The following is a 25,895-nucleotide window of genomic DNA, read 5'->3' on the forward strand; positions in this document are numbered from 1 at the left end:
CTAAATGGAAGGCTATAGCAAGAAACAAGTGGAGGAGACTTGGTAATTACTGTAGCTTCTTTGCAGAAATGGCAGGAATTCTGGTTAAGAAGTGCTACTATATAAAAAGAATCAACAAATTGGCTATCGTACAGAGATCCCATTTGTGAAGAAACTTGCTTCAGGATCTTACAATACTGTTGAAAAAACTGTTGAAATTATGATCCTGATTTTAAGAGGATAAAACTGCTGATATGCTCAGCACAAGATGCGGAGAGTTGAATAAGAGAAAGAAAATTAGAAAGACAAGTTGAAGCAAAGGAGTAGGTAAAAAAACTGATTTGTCTGCAACAATGAACAAGGCACATAATCTGGATGCAAAGAAGTATATTATAAGTCAGGCTCAGAGCTAGAGGAGATGGTCAAGGTGGGCATGATTAATGGGAAACCTAAACTAGTAGCTGAGGACAATGAAATGGCTACACAGGATCTGCTATATACCTAGCTACTTAGTTACTCCTCAAATCACTGCGAACTGCAACTGAAAACAGCAATTGAAAGAAGAGGGTCAAAAATAGATGGATATTGGCAGCACCAATTAAAATAAGTGAAATATGCAAACAACACCTGTTTATATGTACTAGGACATAATAGCATACAGATGCATAGGATTTGAATATTCCTTTGGAGAGGGGGATATGTCCCTCTCGGGATCTGCCACTGTAATGCATACCCATGTTCAACAAATTTAAATACCAAATTAAGATGCAGCACATTAATTTGTAATACAACAATGGCTGACAACATATTAACTTTCAGCAGTAGCTATAACAGTGAAAAAAAAATGGAAATGTTGGAGAATGTCAATACATAATGTTCTGCCCAATACTGACTTGAGTCCTGTAACAGAAACTTCTGTTTCATGTGCACTTCACAGAAATTTGGACCTTGAGTTACGTGATATGTACTGTTACTGCATGTATGAAGTGATGTGAACCAGATCATACACCACTGTTAATAGCTGCATAGCAAAACTGTGTGGAAAAGTTGATGTAAATGTACATCACTTCTGAGAGTCATGTACGTACATTATGGGAGTGTATTCCTTACACAAATTATGTGGTATATAGCTATACTGGAAAAATTTCTAGGTATGTATGTAAACCACTACTGGCTGACATGTATGTCTTGTGATGCTTGCTGCACCTGATTTTTTCTATTAGCTCACAGTTGTCTGAAGAGTTCGTAACACAATCTACACACACTGTGAATTTATTTTGTTCATCACTAATTAATTAAACAGCTTTGTTTATGATGTATCAGTATACCTAGCTAATTGTGGTGGTGATGTGATTCAAGTAGCTATACAATACCACATTATCTGGGTCAAAGTACTGGTGTGGATCAAAATTGTTATGTAACAAACTATTGTTACTGGGAGAAATAGTGCCATACTGTACCATGCAGTTGTTAGTTCGCCCCATAAATATTTTAAATGATACAATTATTGAATACATTTTATGTTCAAAGTAAAATTATTCCCAAATGTCTTCTGTCATCCAACATTTGAACATTTACTTAAGAATGCCTATTGTGGAACTACCCCTCCATAAAATTTCAGTCCCAAATGCATATGGTGTCTTCATCCCATGATTATGACTGGGTTGTGTGTCCTATGAGATACACTGACTATTTAACAGATGAATGCAATTTATTTTAGCCACTTGAATGTTGTGAGGTTTCTTTACCACAATTCATAGCCAATAATAACTACACATAGATCTTCAAGGCACTTGTTCTTGACAGTGATCCATAGCTCTAACACAGTGTCACATAGCTGCATCATGACAAACTCATTCTACGTAGCTCTTGGCAGTGGGATTGTAAACTTAATATAGTCACTAATACTAATATAGTACTTAGCTACAAACCACTCTGTATATTGGCATTTGGGAAAAATGTGCAATGTGTGTACTTTCAAAATACATGTGGTTGTAACTTGAGTGAATGTGTGCATTTTGAGGAATTATGAGCTTCAATAGCACCATAGCCCTTTCCAAAGTATGCATTGGCCCTATTAAATCAAATCCCAGAACAACAAACTATATACATGTATATATATACACAACTGAAGTATGGGGATACACTACTGCCAATTGCAATATACTGAGATTTTACCTTCTGTATCATAGCTGGCTTGCTTGCTTATCTGTTCTGTTGTTGGTTAAGTATCGATCTTTGTGTGCCATAAATCATACCTACTCTGGATGACTGGATCCATCAATTTCTTCTGGGCAAAATCATTGTTATAATACAAGTTTCTCTGAGAGATTTATTCCATCATCAGTAGTTTTTATTTAGCCTCCACTAAAACCAATGGTTTTGCCAAAAAACATAGGCTTCCAGCCACTGTCTATTGCTGCTATATGTTAGCCCTGTTAGTCGCTTGTGTGTCTTGTATGATGTATGTTTAGTTATGTCCCTATGTTTAATGTAAATCCACTTTTCTGTTTCAGGACTCAGTCCAATGTGTACATACTAGATTAATGGGTGATAGCCATGACCTCGTATAGCTAGTCAACTTGATATATCACAATTATAGTACTCTCACCCACTATCGTATACGTATGACTGTTTCTATATTATACACAGAACAATCCGGTAAGGCAGAAAGATTGTGGACTTGTGGTGATTAATAATAACCATGATCAAATCATTATGAGCTTGAACTTATTCATGTGTACATGTGTGTTAGTGGATGCAATAAATCAACTGCATGTGGATCCACATGCATCATGAAGAGTCAGTGCACAAAAGAAGAATGCAAAGTACAGGAAAAAGGTGCACATCTAAGGCTACAACATGCATAATTACCATATTATTTGCTTACTTCATTTAATGTACATAAACATGTGCTAACAGAATACATGCCATATAGGAATGCATTACTACATAAAATGAAAAGTTGCATTTAAATAAAAATATATACATGCATGAACATGTACTACTTTTTGCTTAAAATATGTGACCGGATTTGCGAAAAGGTACCTTTTTCACACACAAAATTTGACCTATTTTTTGTACTAAAACGCTTCATAACTTTTTGATCGTGGCATATAATTGCTTGAAATTTTCAATGAATGTAGCTACAGTATCTGGCTACATTTTGAGACTAAAAGCAAGTTAATCAGTATAAGGAGTCAAGTGTTGCATCATTTTGTTTGCTGGTATGTCAAATGTGTGAAAAAGGTACCTTTTCGCAAATCCGGTCACATATGTTTTCAGTGGTGTTAGGTGGGAAATATATTATGTATGTTAGTTTCACATGCATAATTGTCACTTTTATTAATTCCATTCATCCTCTAGTAGAACACAATTACAGGCTGTGTGCCATTGCTTAAGTTATGACTAGACTAGACAACTGAGTACGGTGTAACAAGTTACCCAAACAGTTGTATTTGACAACAGGAGGTTAATATGTGTAGATGTGGTCAACTATCAATAATACAGTTGTACCTCATCCATCGGGTCATGATCATGACTTTTACATTCTATTTGATGGTCACACTTTTACATAGGGATGCCCACTTGATAAAGGGTTTTAAAATAATAACTGATTTTGTCTGATTGAAAATGTGCTTTCCATTGCTTACAAGGAAATATGAATAGAATATGATGTATGCTTAGATGCAGGTGCATTGATGGATATCTATTGTACAACGAAGACTTCAAAAACTGCATTAAAAAACGTGACAGTTCGAACTATATAGTAGCGTAGGACTATTCTAGCTGATATCAGTATTGTTTCTCTTTAAGTAGATTCTGCCCATGAAGAGTTTTAGAGTGTTGTAGTACGTAGTGTAAATTACTTTCTCTTCTGTTAATGGTAACCACAGCTACTAAATTTGGTAAGTGATGTCCTTATACTCCTACATGGTCCATAACACAGTTGCATAATGCAACAGATCAATAGCGTATTTCTGCTTTGATACTAGGCAGGAGTCTATTATGCTTTGTAATCTTCCAATTATTCATTCTGGAAATGTAAGTCTTTTAAAATTTACTTATTATTTCCAAAATTATTCCTGGAATTTGTGCAAAAGTAAGCATATTAGTTGGAGTTTTACATAAGTGAATGCTATATTAGAATTATAGACTCAAAGTTGACTGCTCTATTAAAGTATAAGTGACTGCTCTATTAGAGTGTCTTGATCTATTCAACTGTTTTTATGCTTGCACTGTTTCAGTGTTGTATCCAAAAGATTTTTGCATCACACTACAAGTAAAACTTATAATTTTACACTAATTACTCCTAGAACTCATCCTACTATTCTGCAATTCTTTCCACTACCTATTATTCCCAAAATTATTTTGGCATAATAGACACATCCCTATTTGATACTTATTGACACTGCCCTTGAAGAGCTGAAAATATAGCTAGGGGCCTGTACATATCTATCAGTAACAATGTAACAATTCATACATATGAATGACCTATAGTTATTCATATTATAATATAAGCATGTCACAGACGAGCTATATAGTTGAGTAAAAACAAACTCATCATTGAAATTTATCCATCCTGAAGCAAGTAGCTCTGCCACTTATGTAAGTATGTGTATGTATGTTTCCCAACTCTCCCAAAACCTGCATGGTGATATGTAAGGCTGACTATAACTCTACATACCATCATGAAGACACTATTCTTTTACTCCTAAAAACAATGCATGTGTATGCATGTACATACTATGTATAATGTGTACAGTACTATACATCAATGTGCTTTACTTTATAAAATAACACTGTGTTTATGTGTTTGTGCATTACAGACTGTCCATTTGTTATTGCGTGTCTTGTTCAAGAACTTCCATATCTAAACAATTCACAACACAACTGTTACTACAGTTATGCAAGTATATCACTAATTAAACTAATGAGACATACTATTTGATACACATTCACATTACAAAACTGCTTAATAAGGTATTCATGTACTGAATACGCATAATATTATAGCTACACACATTATACGGATTGACTATGGCTACTGCAAACAATATTATACACAGCAAATGTATTTAAGTTCAGGCTCATACTTAAGTAACTAAAACAAAACCCCTATAATCTGACAATTATTGGTTACAAAAAAATCCTGCCAGATTAGTGAGAACATTGGATTATTATGATAAAGTGTTATCAGTGCATCAGAAAGTGTCAGATTATAGAGGTATACTGAGTTGTTAGAGTTTAATTGTACCTTAGATTTAAGTTTGTACCTACTTACCAAGGGTGGATGAAAGTTTCTTGTAAAGCTGCTCATGGCAAGAATATATGCTGGTACACTTGAGACAATTTAAGAACTTCTTGCAATTGTGTGTGTTGTATTCAAGTACAACATTACGAAAGTATCTTCTCTTGTGTTGTTCAGTGTAGTTTATACTGGAAAGAAATTGTTGTTGGTCTCTAGTAAGTAACCCCACACTAATCAAGTGGCTTTCAATTTCAGTGTAACTAATTTCCTCCTCAATTTCCTTTGCAAAAGGTTGAAAGGGACCTACATACACAATAAACACCGAAGTACAGTAACATGCTACACACAAAATACAAATTTATGCACTGTATAGACCAGCGTTGTAAAGTGAGTTGGGTCATCCAGATTATCTGGATCACTTGGGTCACATTATGTCAGAGTTGGGTGGGTCTCATCCACTTTATTGAATATCCATGTCTGACCCAGGTGGGATCATGTGTGATCATAACTTTATAAGCTTGAATTTATTGCATGCAATTGTACATACTGAAGAAACATACGTACATGGAATCCCACCCACATGTTTGGTGTTTGTGCCACGTCCACTTATCAGGTTTGTATGCTACTGTCCATGGTCACGTCCATTTATTGGGATTGAGTGTTGTTACTTGAAGGTAACTAGTCTGGCATCATGGTCACTGTAGCTGTCCGTACTTATGTGGAACCACACCCACTTGTAGATTTTTGATAACGTCTGTTAAAATATTCTTTGGTACTTACTCACTTCTTGCAGACAATTCTTTTTATAGCAATAACCTGCAGAGGAGCTTGGGCTGGGAGCCTTTTAAAAAAAATCTAGCTCTACAGTGGTGTACCTCTGCTTTAATCAAACCGGGTCACAACTAAGTCAATATCGGTCCCATCCAGATTACTATTTGGGTCAGTGGGTCTAACGGGTCAGTAAGTAGGATTGGGTGATACTGGTATTTTATACTTGTGATCATTGCAATAAGGATAATTGCCATGTCATGCAGAAACCAGGCACCATCTAGCACACAAAGAACATACTGTATATTATCAAACCTATATAATAAAAATCAGGGAACACACTGAAAAGCTTATCACTGTGTTGTGAATAGATATTGCATTGGTACAACATATGTGACTGGTTCTGGGAAAATCAGTCTTATTGCACAGGACAGCAGATTTGATTTTTCACCAAGAACAGAAAACTACATCAATAAACTATCAAATTTCAGTATCAAAGTCAGCTCGACTTGAGTGGTCTGCTTCCGCTGGCTGCTTTTTCCAAGCACAGTGGAAATCCGTATGGCAGTCTCTGGAGCCCAAATGGAGCTCTGGCTAGCATGGGGATGGCTGTATCTGGCTGTACAGTGCCATGGTTTATTTTCTTTTCTTTTATTTTCATTGCTTTACAGATATATACACATGTGGAATTACAAAGATGGTGCATGAGGTACAAGAAGATAGGACAGTATAATTGAAAAGTGATCTGAAGGACAAATGGCAATCAATGCCAAAAGCCTATAAAAACAACTTATTTAACTACAACTTAAAATTAATTACAATGAATGATAGTAGAGCTTAGCACAATTAAGCACAATTACAACAAGGGCATACAAAATGGAAAGTACAATTATTATTTGATTAAAAAATGATTAGTGTTGCCATGGTATATCGATACATTGATAGTATCGATATAACAAGGTGGTGATATGATATGATATAGCCAATCAGTTTAATGATGGTTGTGCAATAGTGGCACCCCTTAGTATAATGATGTGGGGGAGGCCAGACATATGGTATTTGGCATTTAATTAAGTTATGTGTTGATGGTGTAGTATGTTAAACAAGCCAACCCCAAAGTAAACTGGGAGGTTTTAAGGTTTCTATGTAGTGCCAGCCACTTGTCTCAGCTATAAAGCAGTAGTAAAATGCATTAAAAACCTGATAAACAAGAGTAGCTTTTGCTTGTGGTATACATCCAACTTAAATTTAAACTTACAATGAAGAGTATGTATATGCTTGTCTTGCAAATGTTACAGTTAGTTCTATATCGTGATATATGTTCATATCGTGATATAAATCTTGGTGATATATGATATAGAGTTTTTCTATATCGTGGCAGCGCTAAAATGATCCCATAAATCGTTCCTTAACCTTTGCTTAATTTTATTGAAGGAAGCGTAAGATCAATATTATAATTGGCAGAGCATTCCATAATCTGGGAAGTCTATAAAATAAAGGGTGTTGATTGAAGACCTGCGCTGTAAATGTCCTTTCATTTTAGCCAGTTTTGAGACCTAAATGGTCCATAACTTGGCCTAATTCATTCCTATTCCTTCCTCTTTAAGATTTTTAAACAGCCTTTTACCCTCCTCTGGAGCCCCGCCTCCCACCACTTTTGGAGCTTTCCTGATACAGTCAACCTTGTTTACAATGTAAAACAGCAGGAATCTTAGCTATTGGCTACTTGTACAGTGGATGCTCTGGAAGGTATAAAACATGTGAATTTGGTACACAAAGCTTCAACCATTGGTGAGCTATAAAACACACTGAATACTTAAAACCGTCATTTCTTGATATTTTTAAATTGGCAATAACACCAGTTTTTACAGAGTGCGTCACATATTAATATTACTATTATCAATTTTGTCAAAATACTGGGTTGTACAAAAGGACACACCTGTAAACGTACTCCCACAAACAAATACATACATACAATTAAAATGAAACATTACCAAAGCAAAGATGATATCAAATACAGGTATTAAAAGAACAAAAACATGATACAAAAACAAAACAAAGTCAAAAAAGAAAACAATGAAGGGCTAGGGTGACTTTTTAATCTTTAGGTATAGTGTTCCACAAAAATGGGCTGTTAACAAAGAACGAAGAGCAAAAACAATTGATAGGAGATGCGACAGGCCGAATAGATAGGGGATGAGATCAGAATTATTGGACAGCTCGAAATGTTTGCAAAATAATGGGTTCCGGTGGTGAAGACTGTCATGAATGTGGCAAATAGAAAGTAAATGTGGCGTTGTTGGATGGTAGGCCATTTCAACTGTGAAATACATTCATCAGAACACTTGCTCAAACAATAGGATGAAGGGATCCACCTGCTGTTGGAAGCCTACCGGGCAGTTCGTTGTTGTACAGATTCTAATGCATCAATGTTTTTAGTCGTGTGCGGATGCCAAACAGGACAAGCATACTCTAGTATGGGGCGGACAATGCATCTGTAAGCAGAAGATTTTATTGAGGTAGGAGCATTGTACAAACAGTGTCGAAGAAAATTGAGGGAACGTGTAGCTTTAGCAGAAACACAAGATTCCTTTGACATAACCAATAGTTTAAAATTTATTCAGTGCATAGTTATGGCCCTAAAGTACTGTACTCCTGGTACATAATTAAGTAGAATATTTCACTCGTATTGCCTAAACAAGTGCCCGCAATACAATTATCGCAAGTATTTAGCCTTCACAATATTAATACATTTTGACATAATTATTGGGCTTATCATCAAATTTTTGCCTATTTTGGGCCTGGGAATAGCTAGATGGGTGGGCATCTGCCTTACCATTAAAATTGCTAGTTGACCAATCATCAGCAACAGTTTTGCTCAAAATGCCAGCCTATTTCTATGTAAGATACACAAACAACCTAACACAACATGTTTAGTACACACACCACTGTCAGCATATAGCACTATTTGTTCATCACTATAGCATAGCTAGCTGTAGATTTTGTGTGCATACATTTCATAAGACTTTTTGATAATGCCTCTCATTAATGGGAGTGTGCTTTATGTGTATACATGCTTTATGTGTACCCATCTATGCCTCTGCTCATATTTGATACAGTCTTACTTTAAACAAAAAGGTTGTGTATGTACACTAATTCTCAGTGAAATCAAGCACTCATATTGGCATCATAGACTTTTCAAACTATGTTGTTGTGTTTCAAATATACATGCAATATTGCAATAATCACAATAAATAGCTCACACAAGAAATGTATGCCATAAATTAAATATCTAAATTCAAGGATTCTTTAGTATGGTAAGTACAGTTTCATTAAGCAGACAATACTGCACAACCGGTATGGTATTGCACTATTTTCAAAATGGCTGCAGTTCTTAGTATTGCACACCATAACATTGCATACAGGTGATAACAGTGAAATATTACCCGACCCTTAAGTACAGCACACAATATACTTTTACAGTTTTGAAAAAGTTTGTTTTAGAAGGGATTTTCGCAATAGAACATTCAGTGCTTCTTGTCATATGAATAAGTTTGCTAATCATTGCAACACATAAATTTTATAAATTACCCTGTATGGCTAACTCATTTGTAACACTATTGTTATGAGGATTAATACATAGGTGTCAAGATGTTGGTATGTGGTTAGAGCGTTCGCCCTTCCAATGTCACCATTCAATTTTCATTGCAACCAGAAAGTGATTTTCAACTTCAAAATGATATACTTAAATTTCCTTCAATTTCTTTCTGCTATGTATAGCTCATTCGACATCGCTCTTGCATGCACTGTCCAAATCTGGTCCAGAATATGTGATACCTATCACATGTCATGGATTAGTAAGTCATTTATTACATGGCCCTGCAGCGGCAGATCCAGGAGCTGGCAAGGGGAGGGGTACAAACAGGCTAAGTGGTAGGTGGTTGAGGAGATCAGATTTTTGTGTTAGCAATGATCACAGTTGGTTTTTGTCATTATGGCTTTTGCAGATGGTAGTGAATTCTTAAAAGCTGTTTAAATGGCTATGAAAGTCTCAAACACCAGCAACACTGGGGTTGGAAGGATTTTTCCTTACTTTGGCCCCTTTTCTGTTACACCTTGTTTGCTATAAGTCTTCATTGTTTATGTTTGAGTCTTTGTAACTAGGTTAGGTAATCCTAAGGCTGCAACACGAGTTTCTGTCAGACCTTCAGTGCTGCATGGTCACTGTAAAGCGTTAATAATAATTATACAACCAAGTACTAAAAATAATACGAAACGTGGTTAAAATTACGTCATAAATAAATAATAAATAAATAATTAATGTTTGAGAAAACTACGAGGCCTAGAGACATAAACTAACCGGGGATCAATTTTCCTGTGAACGAAGGCACAAACGTATAATCGTTGCGTCCGTTTGTGCTGATGACTTGACCATACGTGTAATTCTATATAATGCCCAGTACCACACCCTTGCAGATTGCGCGAAGAAGAAGATTAGCGAATGTCCGTGAAGTGACTTCAGGAGAGCGAGAGGCCACTTTACACGTAAACAAGAAGATTGCAAGTAAGTTTTTATGTTTGTAACGTCTCGAGTCTCATGCCAGCTGCCAGTCACATAAAAATTTAATTAATTAACAATACAAGAAAACATTAAAACACATGCCACGCTCTTTACAATATGAAATACAAGTAAACAATCTTGTCTTGTGCAGTTGGCATGGTGAACTTCCTTTGTGTTGGTGTCAGGCAATTCAATACATGCTTAATCTTTTTTGCCTTCACCTGACTTAGCTACTAGGTTCTGGCTGGCTTGGCTGTCTTCCTTCATCTGGTTCATCTGGCTTGCATACTCCTACAATATTGTGTAGCTATCTCCTGCAAGTTGTGTATGCATAATTATAGTGTGTCACCCATCACTGTGCCATTGCTACACCACTGATGAACCTTATTTAGCTCTAGTTGATGTTGATGCTTTACTGTATATCGACTAATAATTTTTATCTGTTGATGTTGCCTATAATGTATTGCTGCATACAATACTGCAATAATGCATAGTTCTCTCCTGTACGTTTTGTATACATAATTACGTGTACACATCACTGTGCCATTACCACACCAATGATGTACTGGCACTTAGCTACTGGTGACCTTTAGTTACGATGCCACTATTGCGTTGTATCTGTCACTACTGTGACATATTGAGTTGATTTGGGGATTGTGCCTTCACCACCTAATAGCCTCACCAGGGGGCTGTCACGTTGGTGTATGTACTTGGTTGTATGTGACGCGATCCTAGTAATAATAATAATAATAATAATAACAACAACCACAACAACATGTAATTATTTTTAGAGGCACTTAGTTTGTACGAAGGTGCTGAGTGAGTTTGATAGCTGTTATAACTCTAGTTTCAGCAATAAATGGTGGTAATATGCAGTTTTCATGATTGGTTTTGGTCTGACAAGGTGTACAGTATTTCTAGCAAAAGAAGTATATAAGCTTATTATGGCTCTTCCACAGGAGGGGGGACATTTGCCCCAAATGCCCCATCCTGGATCTGCCATTGCCCTGAAATGCCCAATACAAAATACATGTATATGGGCTAAGCTTACTTCCAGCATCATTGTAGTCGCAGAGCACACGTAACATACCTATAAAACACCTATTGGACATGAGGTAGGCAGTACACAATAAACAATTTGTGACCTGCTGAGCAAAAAGTGGCTGTTTTCGCATATTGCTCAAATTCCATTTTATTGCTTCTCTGTTATCTGTAGTAACAAAGGAGTGGACAGCCAAAGTTTCAGCCTTTTGTCTTGGAGTTATAGCGCCAGACAGTTGGAACAGGAATAAACTTGATTTATGCAGCAACAGCAACACTGTTAAAAGTGGGAAGTTACCAGTACTCTGGGAAGTAAAACATTTTACTTTACAAGGGGAGTTTGGATTACTAACAGAGTAACATGAAGAGTAAAGAGAACTCCAAGTACAGTGTGTTAGGCACTAACTTGAAGAGTTCTCATTACCAGCTAGCTAGTAGCTACTCCACTTAGTCATCAACCATGCAGTCATATCTCATGTTATTCTGGCTACCGTTCATAGCAAGAAAATAAACTAACAGTCTAGAATGGAAATACATTTATAACATGGTCAGCAGCAGCTTTCTTATTCTGTTGGGGTGGTTACTCATGTTGTGCTTTCATACACGTCTGACAACCCATGCAGAGCTTGACAGAAGTCACAAAATCCTGATAAAAGTCGCAGGGTCATCCAGAAGGACGAATCGTCACCCAAGAATAGTGAAATACAATTTAAATTATTAAGTACAATATTTATATACGTGTGTTATTTAGAATTAAGAATATTACCATAGAAATGGCTTCTACTGAGTTGAGTGGAGTAGTCAAGAAAGCCATAATGCTCTACTAAATTTTTTTTAACTGAAGCGGTAGTACCAAGGTGCTTTTACTCATTCTTGAATAATTGTCCGCCTGTTTCTTCAAGTGAAGCGGTTAACTCCTAGTCGTGCCATGCCGGGCTGCAGTATTACCAGGCTAACCTGACAACTCCAGCACAAGTCACCATTGCTTGTGGGCATTTAGGCAGTATGGCAGAGGAAGTTTTAAGATGTAAGAAGAAAAGTGCAACATTTGACAGACTTCAGAGTGTAACAATGGGCGTTCCCAGCTGGTGACAACAACTATCATGTTCTGCAGACTTGAAAAAGAGGAAATTGAAGCCAGCTGCTACTAGCCAACCTTTTAATGTGTGAGAACATACATCTAGTCATTTGAAGTTGGCCAGCACAAAGCTAACTACTATAATAGTTAGTTGGTAAGCTATACACTGTATCACTGTAACATGCAGTTAGAAATATGTATAACAAAGAATATAATACACATTGTTCATCTTGTTACTCCTGAGTTCCTTTTGATCTGCGTTAACCTGTAAGGAAATAATGTTTACGTTACGTACATAAGTGCACATTTTAATCTCTGCTAGCACAGATGTCCGGTATCAACGTCACTGAGAAGATGTTTAATAAGTTGAGTGCATTACCATACAGTGACTGGTCATCAATTTGTAAACAAATGTTACGGATGCCACAAGAAGTCAGTTAAAATTAATGTGACTATAAAGTGAATATAATTTATCAAGGTATAGTCAGAAAGATACTGTCATTGATTGCAACTATACTTATTACAGGTTACCAATGATGCTGGCAGTGGGGAATTCAAAACAATTACTGTAATAGCATTGACGACAACTGTATGGGATGTACTTTCAGTGGATACAGGTAACCAACTATACAGTGGAGAAATATTTCTTTATTATACTACCATTTACGACTGTTAATTTGGGAACAAAGTTATACCAGTTAGCACAACAAGAGTCATGTATCAGTGACATGATATTTGCTCAGCTATTAATACTTTGTGATGTACCATGATGCTTCAGTTAATACAGGTAGCCAACTACACAATGGTGAAACATTTCTATATTGTGGTGCTATTTTTATGACAGATTAAATTAAATTATCAAAAGACGTGGGTACACAGTTGGAAACAAAATTAAAGTCAGCAATGAGGGTTGCAACAGTTGAAAAAAAGAGTAGGGCTGTACTGATACTGATATTATATCGATATCGGTACCGATATTACGAGTATATCAGTATCGGTCAATTGCAAGTCTATAGTACAGATACTTCACTTGAGTAGTGTAAGTACTAGTAAAAGTACTATAAGTACTATTATTGTACTTTGGCACACTTCAAAGCTGGCAGGGTGCTGTATTTGTTTCAACTGTGTTGTATTTGCCCAAGTGTGCTGTATTTTCCCTTTGATCTCAATACAGCACTGTTGACAGTAAACAAGTTGACCAAAGCATGACCAATGTCAGACACATTATCGCATTCCTTTCACCAAACCACTACAATGTTATGAAGCCATTCAACAATTATGACGTATCCTAAACACATAGAACAATGCCATGACCTAAACACAAGTGAGCGAATTACGCTGAAAGCCATTCTTAGCGAATGCAGTTAGCGAAGGAACAGAACACATGGCATTATCAATACTACAAAATGACTCCTGTCCACGTTGTAAAGCCAGGTGGAACACGATAGGTTAATTTGCTTCCAGTTACCTCGGTGGTATCGTTCCCAGCGCCACATCATGGCTACTACAAATGCACTCTCACCCGCTAAACATGATAGCAAGCCTCTCTATAACAAAGTCACAGACTTACTCATGGGCATTAAGCCAGGCCTCAACCAAGAAAGAAGCAGTTGGCCACTTATTGTCGCTCTCGGCAGCTCAAATCAATTAAAGCTACATAGCTAGCTAGCTTCATCACGTGGGTGCAGTATGAACGAGTATGAAGAATGCCTCGAATAGTTAATCACTGCAATACACATGGTCTCGAACTTACGCGGATAGGCACTTACCTCCTGCTATTTGGCGTCACCCCCCACTCTTCACAGCCACTACTTTAGTACAATAAACCAGGTAAAGCACTGCCATTGTACTTGCGGCGGTGCTTTAACTAGTATTTAAAAGCACCTAACTAGCTACAGTGACTTTGTAGACAAGTGGTAAGATCCTGAACTACACTGTGAATAGCCCTGGGTTCAATTCTCCCATGGTTATGCATTTTTGTTTGTTTCTGAGGGTTTTTTGTACAATTTTTTTGGTAATACATTTTTGCTGTATGATACTACTTGACATTATAACAGACAATTTTGGTTTGTGAATAATGTTTAGTAAATTCAACACAGCCATAGTGATTACGCTATATAATCTTATTATGCTATATCTCACAATAACACATATCGGTTACAATTATTAAGTATCGGCTGAATATTTTATTAGAAAACCTGTATCGGAAATAGACAATAAATATCGGATATCGGTATTGGCTATAAAATGTGGTATCGGTAAAGCCTTAAAAAAGAGTCACATGTGCTGATTTTTACAAGTCATGATATGCCGGCAGCGACTAAGGATACTGCATGTTTATAGTCATTTTGTATGTTTGTCTTTGCATTCATTGTACATCAATTGAGATTTAATAACCAGCTGATGGTGGGATAGCATCGTATTACATAGAGTAGAGGAAACACTTTGCATGATTATGCGAACTCTACTAGAGTAACTACGTACTACACTGGAATAATGGTTACTCCTTATTTTTAACAGTGAGTATGGCAAATAAAATACAGGTACCTATTTAATCAATCATAACTCACAACTGAAGCAAACTGCGAAGATGGGGTTTGGCTCAATCTGTTCACTATGAACTAACACATTGATCAAGGTATAGTGTTTTCTGTGGATGTCTTCGTGTGGAGAAAGACAAAGGCCATCTTAACAACTAAATGATGATGGTATACTGTATTTCTACTGCATCATAAATAAGTGCCCATAACTCACATACTGTACCATGTGGTGTATGAACATGAAACTAAGATTTTCGTACTCCCAATGAACAGGAGAATCTGGTGGTACATAGGTTTTATTGATTTGAGCTTTATTTCGGTAAATATTGAAGTAATTAAAACGTGTACATGTCATTTTTATTGAGTTTATTTCAATGCGTTTTTATAGCAAAACAGAATTTTCCGGTTTTTGCTCAGCACATCACATTTCATTTTTAATAGTTTTTTTTATACCTGTATACCAGCTGGTAATTTTGTCATGAAACAATCTATAGCAAATGTCTGCTCTTCATATGCCTTGCTATTCCTATAATAAAATCTGAAGCCATTAAAAAATACTATAATATATACCCAAAATGAAAAGTTTGATACAGTAACTAATCCAAAACAGCCAAGCTGTAACAGAGTGCATCTTTAAAATTATGGATAATATAAAAAACATGTATGCACTTAACATGCTTATATTTTTGACCCTCAAAATTTGACATACGGTAGATTGGATAAAGCATGCAGTGGACATTTATTATTTGTTTATGGATATACAAACACAGGATAAACTATGCAAAAATAAGTTTAGGCACTAGGCCTTTGTTCATATCCATATCCTAACTTGTGTTCCCAGTAAAAGTCTAGCTGTTTTTTGAATAAAGAAATGTTTGATGCTGATACCACATATTCAGGAAGTGAATTCCAACAATTAATGACTCTTTGAGTGAATAAATTATGGCGAAGTGTTGTTCTTGACTGTTTTTATAGAGCTTCATGGAGTGTCCTCTGGTGGGCTGAAATTGGTTCAGCACAAATAACTGTGACCATTCAATGTTGTAATATTCTTTCAAAATCTTATATGTTTCTATAAGGTCCCCTTGTTGACGTTGACAATACAACGAATATGTCCCAACTTTTGCAATCTAGTCGTGTATGGAAGTCTTCCGATTCCTTTGACAAGCTTTGCAGCTTTCATTTGCACCTTTTCAAGTAAATCTATGTCCTTAGCCAGGTAAGGGCACACCAGCTGAACACAGTATTCTAAATGTGGCCTCACATATGTTTTGTATGTCTTGTTTTATTTAATTCCTATAATTAGGGATTAAACATCCACTAGTATATCTGTGGGTGTAGGCAACCTCTCTTGTGTTTCACTACATTTTATGGTAATCAAACTGAAAATTCCCATTTTCCTTCTAGCTTGTTTGTTTACCTAATTATGACTGTATCATAAGGAAAATAATGGCAAACATGCCATAAATTAATTTTGCATTTGAATCATGCTCCAACTATCAATTATTACTTGAAAAGTGAACTGTCATTACATTTCATTTTCAGCTATATTTTAGTTCATTACATAGCATTACAAAAGAAGAACATTATGAGAAGAAGAAGGACCTCTGCAATCAATCCAGTCATAACAGCAAACTTGGATTATTATCATTCGCAAAGGGAAGGTATCACGCTGTGCTACCATGAATTGACACCTTGCACTGTCAGCAAAGACAAATGGAACACAAAGGAGGACATGGTAAGTCCATGAAGCATGCACTGTGGTATGCCAAAAGGTACCAGTCAGGCTGAAGTGACATCTAACAATGAAACATCAGGCCTTTAGCCTTACCGGTTGTCATGTTATGCTTGTCTGAAGGCAGACAGGCAGGCAGGCAGGCAGGCAGGCAGGCAGGCAGGCAGGCAGGCAGGCAGGCAGGCAGGCAGGCAGGCAGGCAGGCAGGCAGGCAGGCAGGCAGGCAGGCAGGCAGGCAGGCAGGCAGGCAGGCAGGCAGGCAGACAGGCAGGCAGACACTAAACAAATTCTTCTTAAAAAGTAAAATTCCATGGGTAGTTGGAAAAGGCAGATACGGTTGGACGCGGACAAGGACACGGACATTTTCAAAAAGCACTTTTACATTTATATAACAGTTATTTTTCATACCTAATGCTGTTTTTACAGTACTCTTCGCTTCCAGACCCAGGCGTCGATCTTGTCATAGTGCTTATCCATTTATAAGCGCACGTGCGAAAGACTAGACCAGCACTCCACAGAATGCCAAAGACCATGTAGTGTTGTACACATGCTCTAAAGTCTAATACAGAGTTATGTAGTTGTAGAGGTTAGCTTGTATGCCCCATGCAACTTAGCTTAGCAGGCCAAATCCACTATCTTATGCCTTTTAGTATAAGGTGCAGGCGCTTATACCGAGTGTCAAGGGTTTCAAGGACCTGGCCTACGAGATTAGGTTGAGACATGCTAAATTAATCTCTGTGACTCTGAATTAGATTTCTAGAGCACGTATACAACACTATATGGTCTTTAGAGTGCTAGTCTATCCTTAGCACATGCGCTTATATATGGATAAACACTATAACAAGATCGACGCCTGGGTCTGGAAGCGAAGACTGCTGTAAAAACAGCGTTAGGTATGAAAAATAACTATTATATAAATGTAAAAGTGCTTTTTGAAAATGTCCGTGTCCGTATCCGTGTCCAACCGTATCTGCCTTTTCCAACTACCCAAAATTCCATAACAACCTATTGGAACATTTTTGGCCACTCTGTAAACACTGCTTATACATCACCAATACTAACAAGGCAACATTAAAGGTATTGTGAGGCTTGGTTTGGGGTGATGTTTTTGAACAGAAAAGCCCAAATCTCTACTATCCCTAATACAGATACAGTATATGATGCAAATCATGCATTATTGTCAAAACAACCTCATAAGGAATGCAGTGTTCTGTACTCCTGCACAAGTATACAAAAATTTAACTGTGTCTAAGCATAGATAAATAGTAATTTTAGTATGTTGTAGGTGTTATTGATCTGGGGGACCACTGCAAGAGGATTGTAATTGTCTTTATTTGATTTGTTTCACCTGTTCACAAAACAACAGGTTATTATATGTGACCGGATCTGCAAGAACCCCATATGTTAGCGTATTTTTTGAATTCCATTTTATTACATTTTCTTTATCTAGATAGCCAAAGGAATGGTCATCTAAAGTTTCAGCTCTAGAAGCCTTGAAGTTTTGAAGATACAGTGCTACAAAGTGGCAACAACAAGAAAATCAATTTGTACATGCAGTGACAATACGGAAAATAAACTACAGGCGCTTAATTAAACGGTCATAACTTATGAATACAGTCCTCTACCAAGACAAACTGTACACCATCAGATTCTCCATGAACAGGCAAATCCATTGTTGGGTATGTTGTGCCTTCCAGGCCCTTCCTACGACCAGGGCGAAGGCGAAAATGTGAGAGAAAAACAATAACATGAGGCAGACTAATGCTCACATCTTCTGTCTTCTTGGGAGCACTGACACGAAATAAAGATTTCCAAACACCTCTTGCTTTGGGGATCACGATGGTACCAAGGTATTTGCTGTTACCACCTTTCTTCACTGTGAAACAAACACTCAAAAAATTTATGGAACTGCTTTTGGTTTTGTAAATATTTCATCCATTAGGTTTATTGTATTATACAGTAAAATTAGGATTGCGCTAATGTATGGGATTCTTGCAGATCTGGTCACATATACGTAGTATGAATTTGGTTGCATTTCACTGCTACAATCACATAGCAATTAGAATAGAATGGAGAGCTGAAGAGAACCTTATGTGCCCATATTTATCAATAATTAACCATTTGCAACATCTAAAACAGCCACAGTGACCATTCAATCGGAAGACTTTGTCATTAGGTACACAGTACAAGGATGTACAAGAATGTTCTACTAAAGCAGTTGACTAGAGAATATAAGTATCAGTGAATACACTTCGTTTACAGTCTCTGACTTTGTTTACAGTCTCTGATCAATGTGTATTAATCTTAGATTTATTGTATAAACATATGTATACAGCATAACATACTGTACAGGTACAGGTAGGTCTGACACAGATATAATAAAACATTATGTGCACTGTATATATGCACAAAGACAACATTTCAACACTTACTGACAAAATCATGTCCTTCAATTGGATGTGGCAATCCTTGCTCCAGACTGCTATCTATAGACAGAAACATGTATGACATAGTGGTTATAAAGAAAGCGAAGATACTAGACATCCCAGGGAAAAATATCTTGCAAGGTTTCCAAGATTATTGCAAGAAAAGGGACATTTTCAGCACAAGATCCTTGCAAAATTTTGCATGTTTCTTGAAAAATGTATACATTGCAAGATTCTTGCATGAAAAGGGACATTTTCAGTGCAAGTTTCTTGCAGCCTTGCAAGATTTTTGCACTTTTCTTGCAAGAACAGTGCAAGAATATTGCACTGTAAATCTTGCAAGATATTTTTTCCTGTGATATACGCTCACAAGCAAGAGGTACACAGCTGGTTTTAAAAAGCAATACATAACAAAAATTAATTTAATACACTCTAGTCATTACACAATAATTATTTTGAACTCCTTACTTGGTGGTGCTGTTATATATGTAATTTTATCTGCTGTCATTGACAGATATGTAGTGTTACTACTGTCATCTGCATGTAAAAAGTAAAATAGATAAACTACTAACATACTCAGTATGTAAAGTAGACTAATGTGTCAGGGGTACTTTATGGACAACACAGTGTGCTTTGCAATGTACATTATTTTAAAGTTGACATGAATAAAACATTCAAATGACAAAATGAAGTTTATGCATTGGATACAGATATGCATCACTTTGTACATGAGATTGCTCAATGCTCATGCTATCTTGACTTACCCTCTTGCTCAAAAGAGTTTGTGTATGCAGTTTACACAGTGGTACATGAATCGCTTTAGGTATGCTTATGAAAGGAATGGAGTGGTCAAACTCGTACTGGCATCAGGCTATATTAGCCTGTAATGTGCATAGGAGAGCAAAGCAAATTAATGATCGAAAGTGAGATTTGCAATGCTTGAGGTCTTTTCTACTAGTAGGTTTTAGAACCTACGTACTAGCAGGTCTTTTGGTGGATTTTAAAGACCTTGTTATCTTCCAAAGATCATTGCATTTTTTTTCATATAAATTTCTTAAAAGGATTTTATTTAATTCACAGCAAAAAAGTTGGGACAGCCAAGTGGAAACTTTCTTTTTCCCGTAAATTCCATTGGACAAGTTTTCTTTACAAATAAATAGTAGCTATGTTTGTCAGGGTGAATGGAGAAGTCACAGAAAATTCTATTCAACGCCCATCTGTTTTCTAGAGCGTTGCATGTTTCGTCTTCAATTACACTGTAGACGACTTTTACCAAAGACTTAGATGGGTAAGCTTCATTGATGATTATTTTGTATTAGTTGGATGTGGTCTGTACACAAAACTGAGTCTGGTCTTTATACTGATGTTGTACCATATAAATTCAATAACCTGTGACAACTCATCGTCATCGTAATTCCTCATGAAGTACGCACAACAATCAAATGTACTAACAAGCGATTAAGTAATAAGATATAACATCTCTAAGCAGAGGCGGCGGAGACACCTATATTTAGGGGGGGCTGGGGGTCTAGCTTGGTGATGCCATGGCGTAGTCGAAGACCAAAAAACAAAAAAAAGCAAACTAAAAAAAAGTCTTTACCTGCTGGCAATAGTTGCCCTCTACCAACTAGACTATATCTCCTTATTTATAACTACATACGTAGCTTGCTGCACTGCTCCTCAAACAATACTGTGACTGCTCTATTAGAGTATCTCGATCTTGACTGCTCTATTAGAGTATCTCGATCTAGACTGCTCTATTAGAGTATCTCGATCTTGACTGCTCTATTAGAGTATCTCGAATGATGCTATTAAGCTAGGCTCTCCATCACAGCTACAGATAATTTTAGAGGGGCTAAGCCCCCCATAATTTTTTTCACAGGAGCTGCAGCCCCTTGCCCTCCCTTCTCCACCATCCCTGTCTGTAAGGTACATATATATGACCACATACAAAGTCATGAAAGGATTCCTATCACTGCAAACTATATATAGCATATTGAGTACACATTACACATATTCCACTTACTATGTATTGAATACACAGATGAATTTTCAGTGAAAATTGCTGGTGTACTACAGCTTGAAGGAGAAAACAGGGACTTACTCACTGATTCTGATAGCATAGAAGTAGGAGTAGAAGGAACACTTTCACTGGTGACATTTGAAACAGAGCCACTGTCTACCACTGCAGAGTCTATAAAAATTATGCATACACACATGTAATATGTTTTGCAATTTCTTACTGTACGAAATGCATTCAGTGTTAAATTCCCTTCAGAATTTTCTGCTACTTTATCAGTGGTATATTGCTACTGTATACTATGAATGCTTAGTGTTTACATAGAAATACAGTTACAGTATATGTTTTGTGCTATTGCTTTATTATGAATGAGTTGACTAGTTCTCCTAAACCCTCTTTACTTGAAAATAAGTTATGTACTACCAGAGATCAACTCCTCCCAATTCTTAACAACATTTTCTATTTCTCATCCATAACCTAGAGATTTGGAATAATCATTATACACTATTCAGAACTCAAAACTATACAAATAAATGTGCATTTTTACTTTCTCACTTTTTCTTAATCTTTTGAACATGAGCTGCCACTAATTATTGCTCATGCCATTCCTAGCCAGAAGGTTTTATCAAAAACAACATACTTTTTAAAGACTATGGTTACTACTGTTAAATTTTCAAGTATACTGGGTCAAAATGATGGCTAGTTTTAATTTTAGTAGCAAGGAGTAAAAACTGACATTTGAAGTCCTGTTCACAAGTACAGATTGCTTGATTCATCAAATAAAGTACAAGACTCAGTTAGCTTATACTATACCACATCACTTTACGCAAATAGAGTAGTACGTACTACTAAATTACATATGACTCTCACAACTATTGTATGCATCAATGATATGCTGAGTGAAACTGGTTGTTTTTTGCTGAATTCTATTTTGCAATAAGTAGCTACATGTATGTATTGAAATGAATTGGGTAAAAATTTGCATGCTACATAAAAAAATTTAAGCACATTTTAATCACATTCGTATGCACTGAAACAAAGCTCAAATCTATATACCACCAGATTTGCCTGTTCATGGGGAGTAAGAAAATCTTTGTTTCATGTTTGTATGGTATATGGCGCACGAATTATGGGTGCTTATTTATGATGCGGAAGAGATGAAGTTTACCATTGTCTGGAATGGTCTTCTTCTTTGTTCGCACAAGGACATACAGGGAACACACTATACCTTGAATGATTCACTAGTTCATGTTGAACAGACTGAGCCAAACCCCATCTTCATAGCTTGCTTTAGTTGTGAGTTATGATCAATTAAATAAGCACCTGTAATTTATTTTGCAGTATTGCAACAGTACAAATCGAATTTATTCCTGTTCTAACTGTCTAGTGCTACGACTCCAAGACTATTCATTACAAATAGCTGAAATGTTGGCTGTCCACTCCTTTGGTACTATAGATAACAGAGAAGCAATATAATGGATTTCGAGGAATGTGCAAAAACGATTGGTTTTGCTCAGCAGGTAACACCTGAGATGAAAAGCCATCTGACTGTCTGACTGTCTACAATTCTGATGGTGTCCAACAAATTTCTCAACACTTGATGCATGTATCAAAGCCTTTTTAAACAAAGCACTCATCATCTAAGAATTACCTCACTTTTAAATGAAGCCACTAACTGCTGTCACATTCGTCATTTACAGTGTAATAGTACAAGGGTGTAGACAAAAATTCAATTAATTGAATTCTTTCTGTAAACTGCATGCAAACTGTAAGTGGTAAACACCTATACCAGTCAATGTATACATGCCTTTATAAGATGGTTTTTAATACCTCACCAGTAATGTGAGAGGTTTAGCTAAGTGGTCAAGGCACGTGCCCTATACACCCAAGGCCTAAGGGATCCGAGTTTGATTCCAACTGGTGATTTTTTTTTGTTGCTTTGGCAACCTTTTCAGGGCAATCTTTTTCCATATTGTAAGAACTTATCATGTAACGTTTTTCATGAACCTTATTTGTGCAACATTCCTTTCTGAATGTGTGCTACACATAGCTCTTTGCAGGATGCAGCCCGTGTCTAATGTGACATCACCATGCATACTACTTAGCTATATATACATAAATGCAGTGTGCAAAATAATGACGGAGAATTTCTGGTCAATTACAGCAGGTGTCAGGCCATAATTGAATTTGTCTGGAATAGTGTCCTTTCAAGGTGTAGCACGGTTTATATTGGGATAGGAGGGAGGCTAGACATGATGGCATTGAGATGTAATTAAGTTGTCTGTTGTTTTTTTGGTTCGGGGTGACCACAGAGGCATCCACAAGATGTATTATGAGGTTAACAGTTTGTTATGCTGTGTCAGCCTCAGTCACTTGTACTGCAGTAGTAATATAACTTGATTGCCATTAGTACTTTTACTTGTGGTATTCATGATCACCTGTACAACCAGTTTATGTTTTAAACTAGAATGAACAAGGTATTAGTGCATACACTGTACTATGTATTATAGGGATAGAGTCACTATATATTCTAACCGTGGCAGCATAAGGCAAGTTTGACCACATAGATATATGAAAAAGCAAGTGGTATTCCTTGACAGAAGTCCTTATGATTCCTTTCCTACAAAAGCCCTAGTAACAGAATTGATTCCATAGAAGCTGCTCTTTTATGTGACCAGTAACTACCCTTTAAAATACTTTAGTATCAGTGTTAGTGAGTGGTTGAGTAGTAATCAGCTCTACACTAGTACTTAGGTTTTTCTAATGTTTGGCAGAAGTAAACATCCTATATAATTGGTAGAAACACAGGAAAGGAGAAACAACAAAAGTTAAATGTCCAGTTGATGTTCACTCAACCTTTACAATGTCCTGACAGTATGTCAGCACATTTCTGAAAAGTTATTTTGCACACTGAAATGGTACTGAAGTTTAATGCTTGGTTCCCATTAGCTACATTAAATTTATGCAGTTAATGTGGAAATGGTATGCAAAGGGTAATTTGAAGCTTAATGTGCAACACATGCATGCACAATACAGCAAGCCCTGCACTGTTGGGCAGGTACCAATGCTACGATGGTCATTTTTTGATACTGGTCAGTTAGTCAAAAGTTGTTGAATGATTTACAGGTATTTTCTGCATGTTAGGACAGGTAGATGTACACACCTGTGAGGTAAACCATTACTTAGTAGATACATGCAGTACTGCTATTAGTCAAAACATTTCAGTATAATATTGCTTTCAGGTTTAAAAGTGATCAATTATATATATATATCTAATCCAAGCTGTCAAAAAAGAATGCGGCCCTCAAAAAGGCTATGGTGAAAAAAGATGTGAAATCCAAGGTGACAGCCAAGAAATGGCTGTGATGGTAAGTTAATGGCAAAAATTTTAATAACGACAATTAAGGTGAATTTGGTGCCGCTTGGTCTTGGCACAAAATTCACCTGAATTATCGTTATTAAAATTTTTACCATTAACCTACCATCACAGCCATTTCTTGGCCGCCACCTTGGATTTCACATCTTTTTTCACCATAGCCTTTTTGAGGGCCGCACTCTTTTTTTGCAGCTTGGCTGTTTTGGATTAGATTTCACTTCTTTTTGTATTTGTATACCGCAAAGCCGGCCATAGGCCAGCTTTGGGGCTTTTTAAACCTATCTTTTTTTCTTTACCACAGGAAGAAGAAAAAGATGAAGCAAATTTTAAATACTTTAAATTATACATATAATACATACATTTTTTTATTACATGTCAATTATTCCCTACAGACAACTTGTTTGCAGCTGATCTCTCTACTGGGTGACTTAAAATGTAACTGAACTTGTTTCTAGCTGAACTCTCTGCAGGGTTATCTACTCGTAGTTGAACTCTCTACAGGGTAATTTGTTTGTAACTGAACTCTCTACAGGGTGATTTTGTTTGTAGCTGAACTCTCTACAAGGTGATTTGTTTCTAGCTGATCTCTCTACAGGGTAACTTGTTTACACAGTAGCTGAACTCTCTACAGGGTGGTTTGTTTGCAGCTGAACTCTCTACATGATGGTTTCTTTGTAACTGAACTCTCTACAAGGTAACTTCTTCTAGATGATCTCACTACAGGGTGACTTGTTTGTAGCTGAATTCTCTACATGATGGTTTCTTTGTAGCTCAACTCTCTACAAGATAACTTCTTCTATCTACAGGGTGATTTGTTGTAGCTGAATTCTCTACTGGGTGATTTGTTTGCAGCTGAACTCTCTACATGGTGGTTTCTTCGTAGCTGAACTCTCTACAAGGTAACTTCTTCTAGCTAATCTCTCTGCAGGGTGACTTGTTTGTAGCTGAACTCTCTACATGATGGTTTCTTTGTAATGAACTCTCTACAAGGTAACTTCTTCTAGCTCATCTTCCTACAGGGCAATTTTTTGTAGCTTAATTTTCTACAGGGTGATTTCTTTGTAGCTGAACTCTCTACTTCTAGCTGAACTCTCTACAGGGTGATTTTTTTTGCAGCTGA

General features: G+C 36.6%; 1 protein-coding gene across 2 annotated transcripts in view; it reads right to left on the reverse strand.

The window, feature by feature from the left end:
- Nucleotides 1-4,668: 4,668 nt before the first annotated feature.
- LOC136258454 (uncharacterized) overlaps nucleotides 4,669-25,895 on the reverse strand; it is a 71,391-nt gene continuing 50,164 nt past the window's right edge. For both annotated transcript variants that reach the window (XM_066051773.1, XM_066051765.1), the window contains 5 exons: nucleotides 21,406-21,573; nucleotides 19,848-19,916; nucleotides 19,386-19,439; nucleotides 5,264-5,533; nucleotides 4,669-4,852 (listed from right to left, as the gene is read on the reverse strand). In XM_066051773.1, the coding sequence (XP_065907845.1) occupies nucleotides 4,821-4,852; nucleotides 5,264-5,533; nucleotides 19,386-19,439; nucleotides 19,848-19,916; nucleotides 21,406-21,573 (593 nt within the window). In that variant the 3' untranslated portion in view covers nucleotides 4,669-4,820. The remainder of the gene's footprint in view (nucleotides 4,853-5,263; nucleotides 5,534-19,385; nucleotides 19,440-19,847; nucleotides 19,917-21,405; nucleotides 21,574-25,895) is intronic.

This window comes from Dysidea avara, chromosome 1 (genome assembly GCF_963678975.1).
Source record: "Dysidea avara chromosome 1, odDysAvar1.4, whole genome shotgun sequence".
Taxonomy (NCBI): Eukaryota; Metazoa; Porifera; class Demospongiae; order Dictyoceratida; family Dysideidae; genus Dysidea; species Dysidea avara.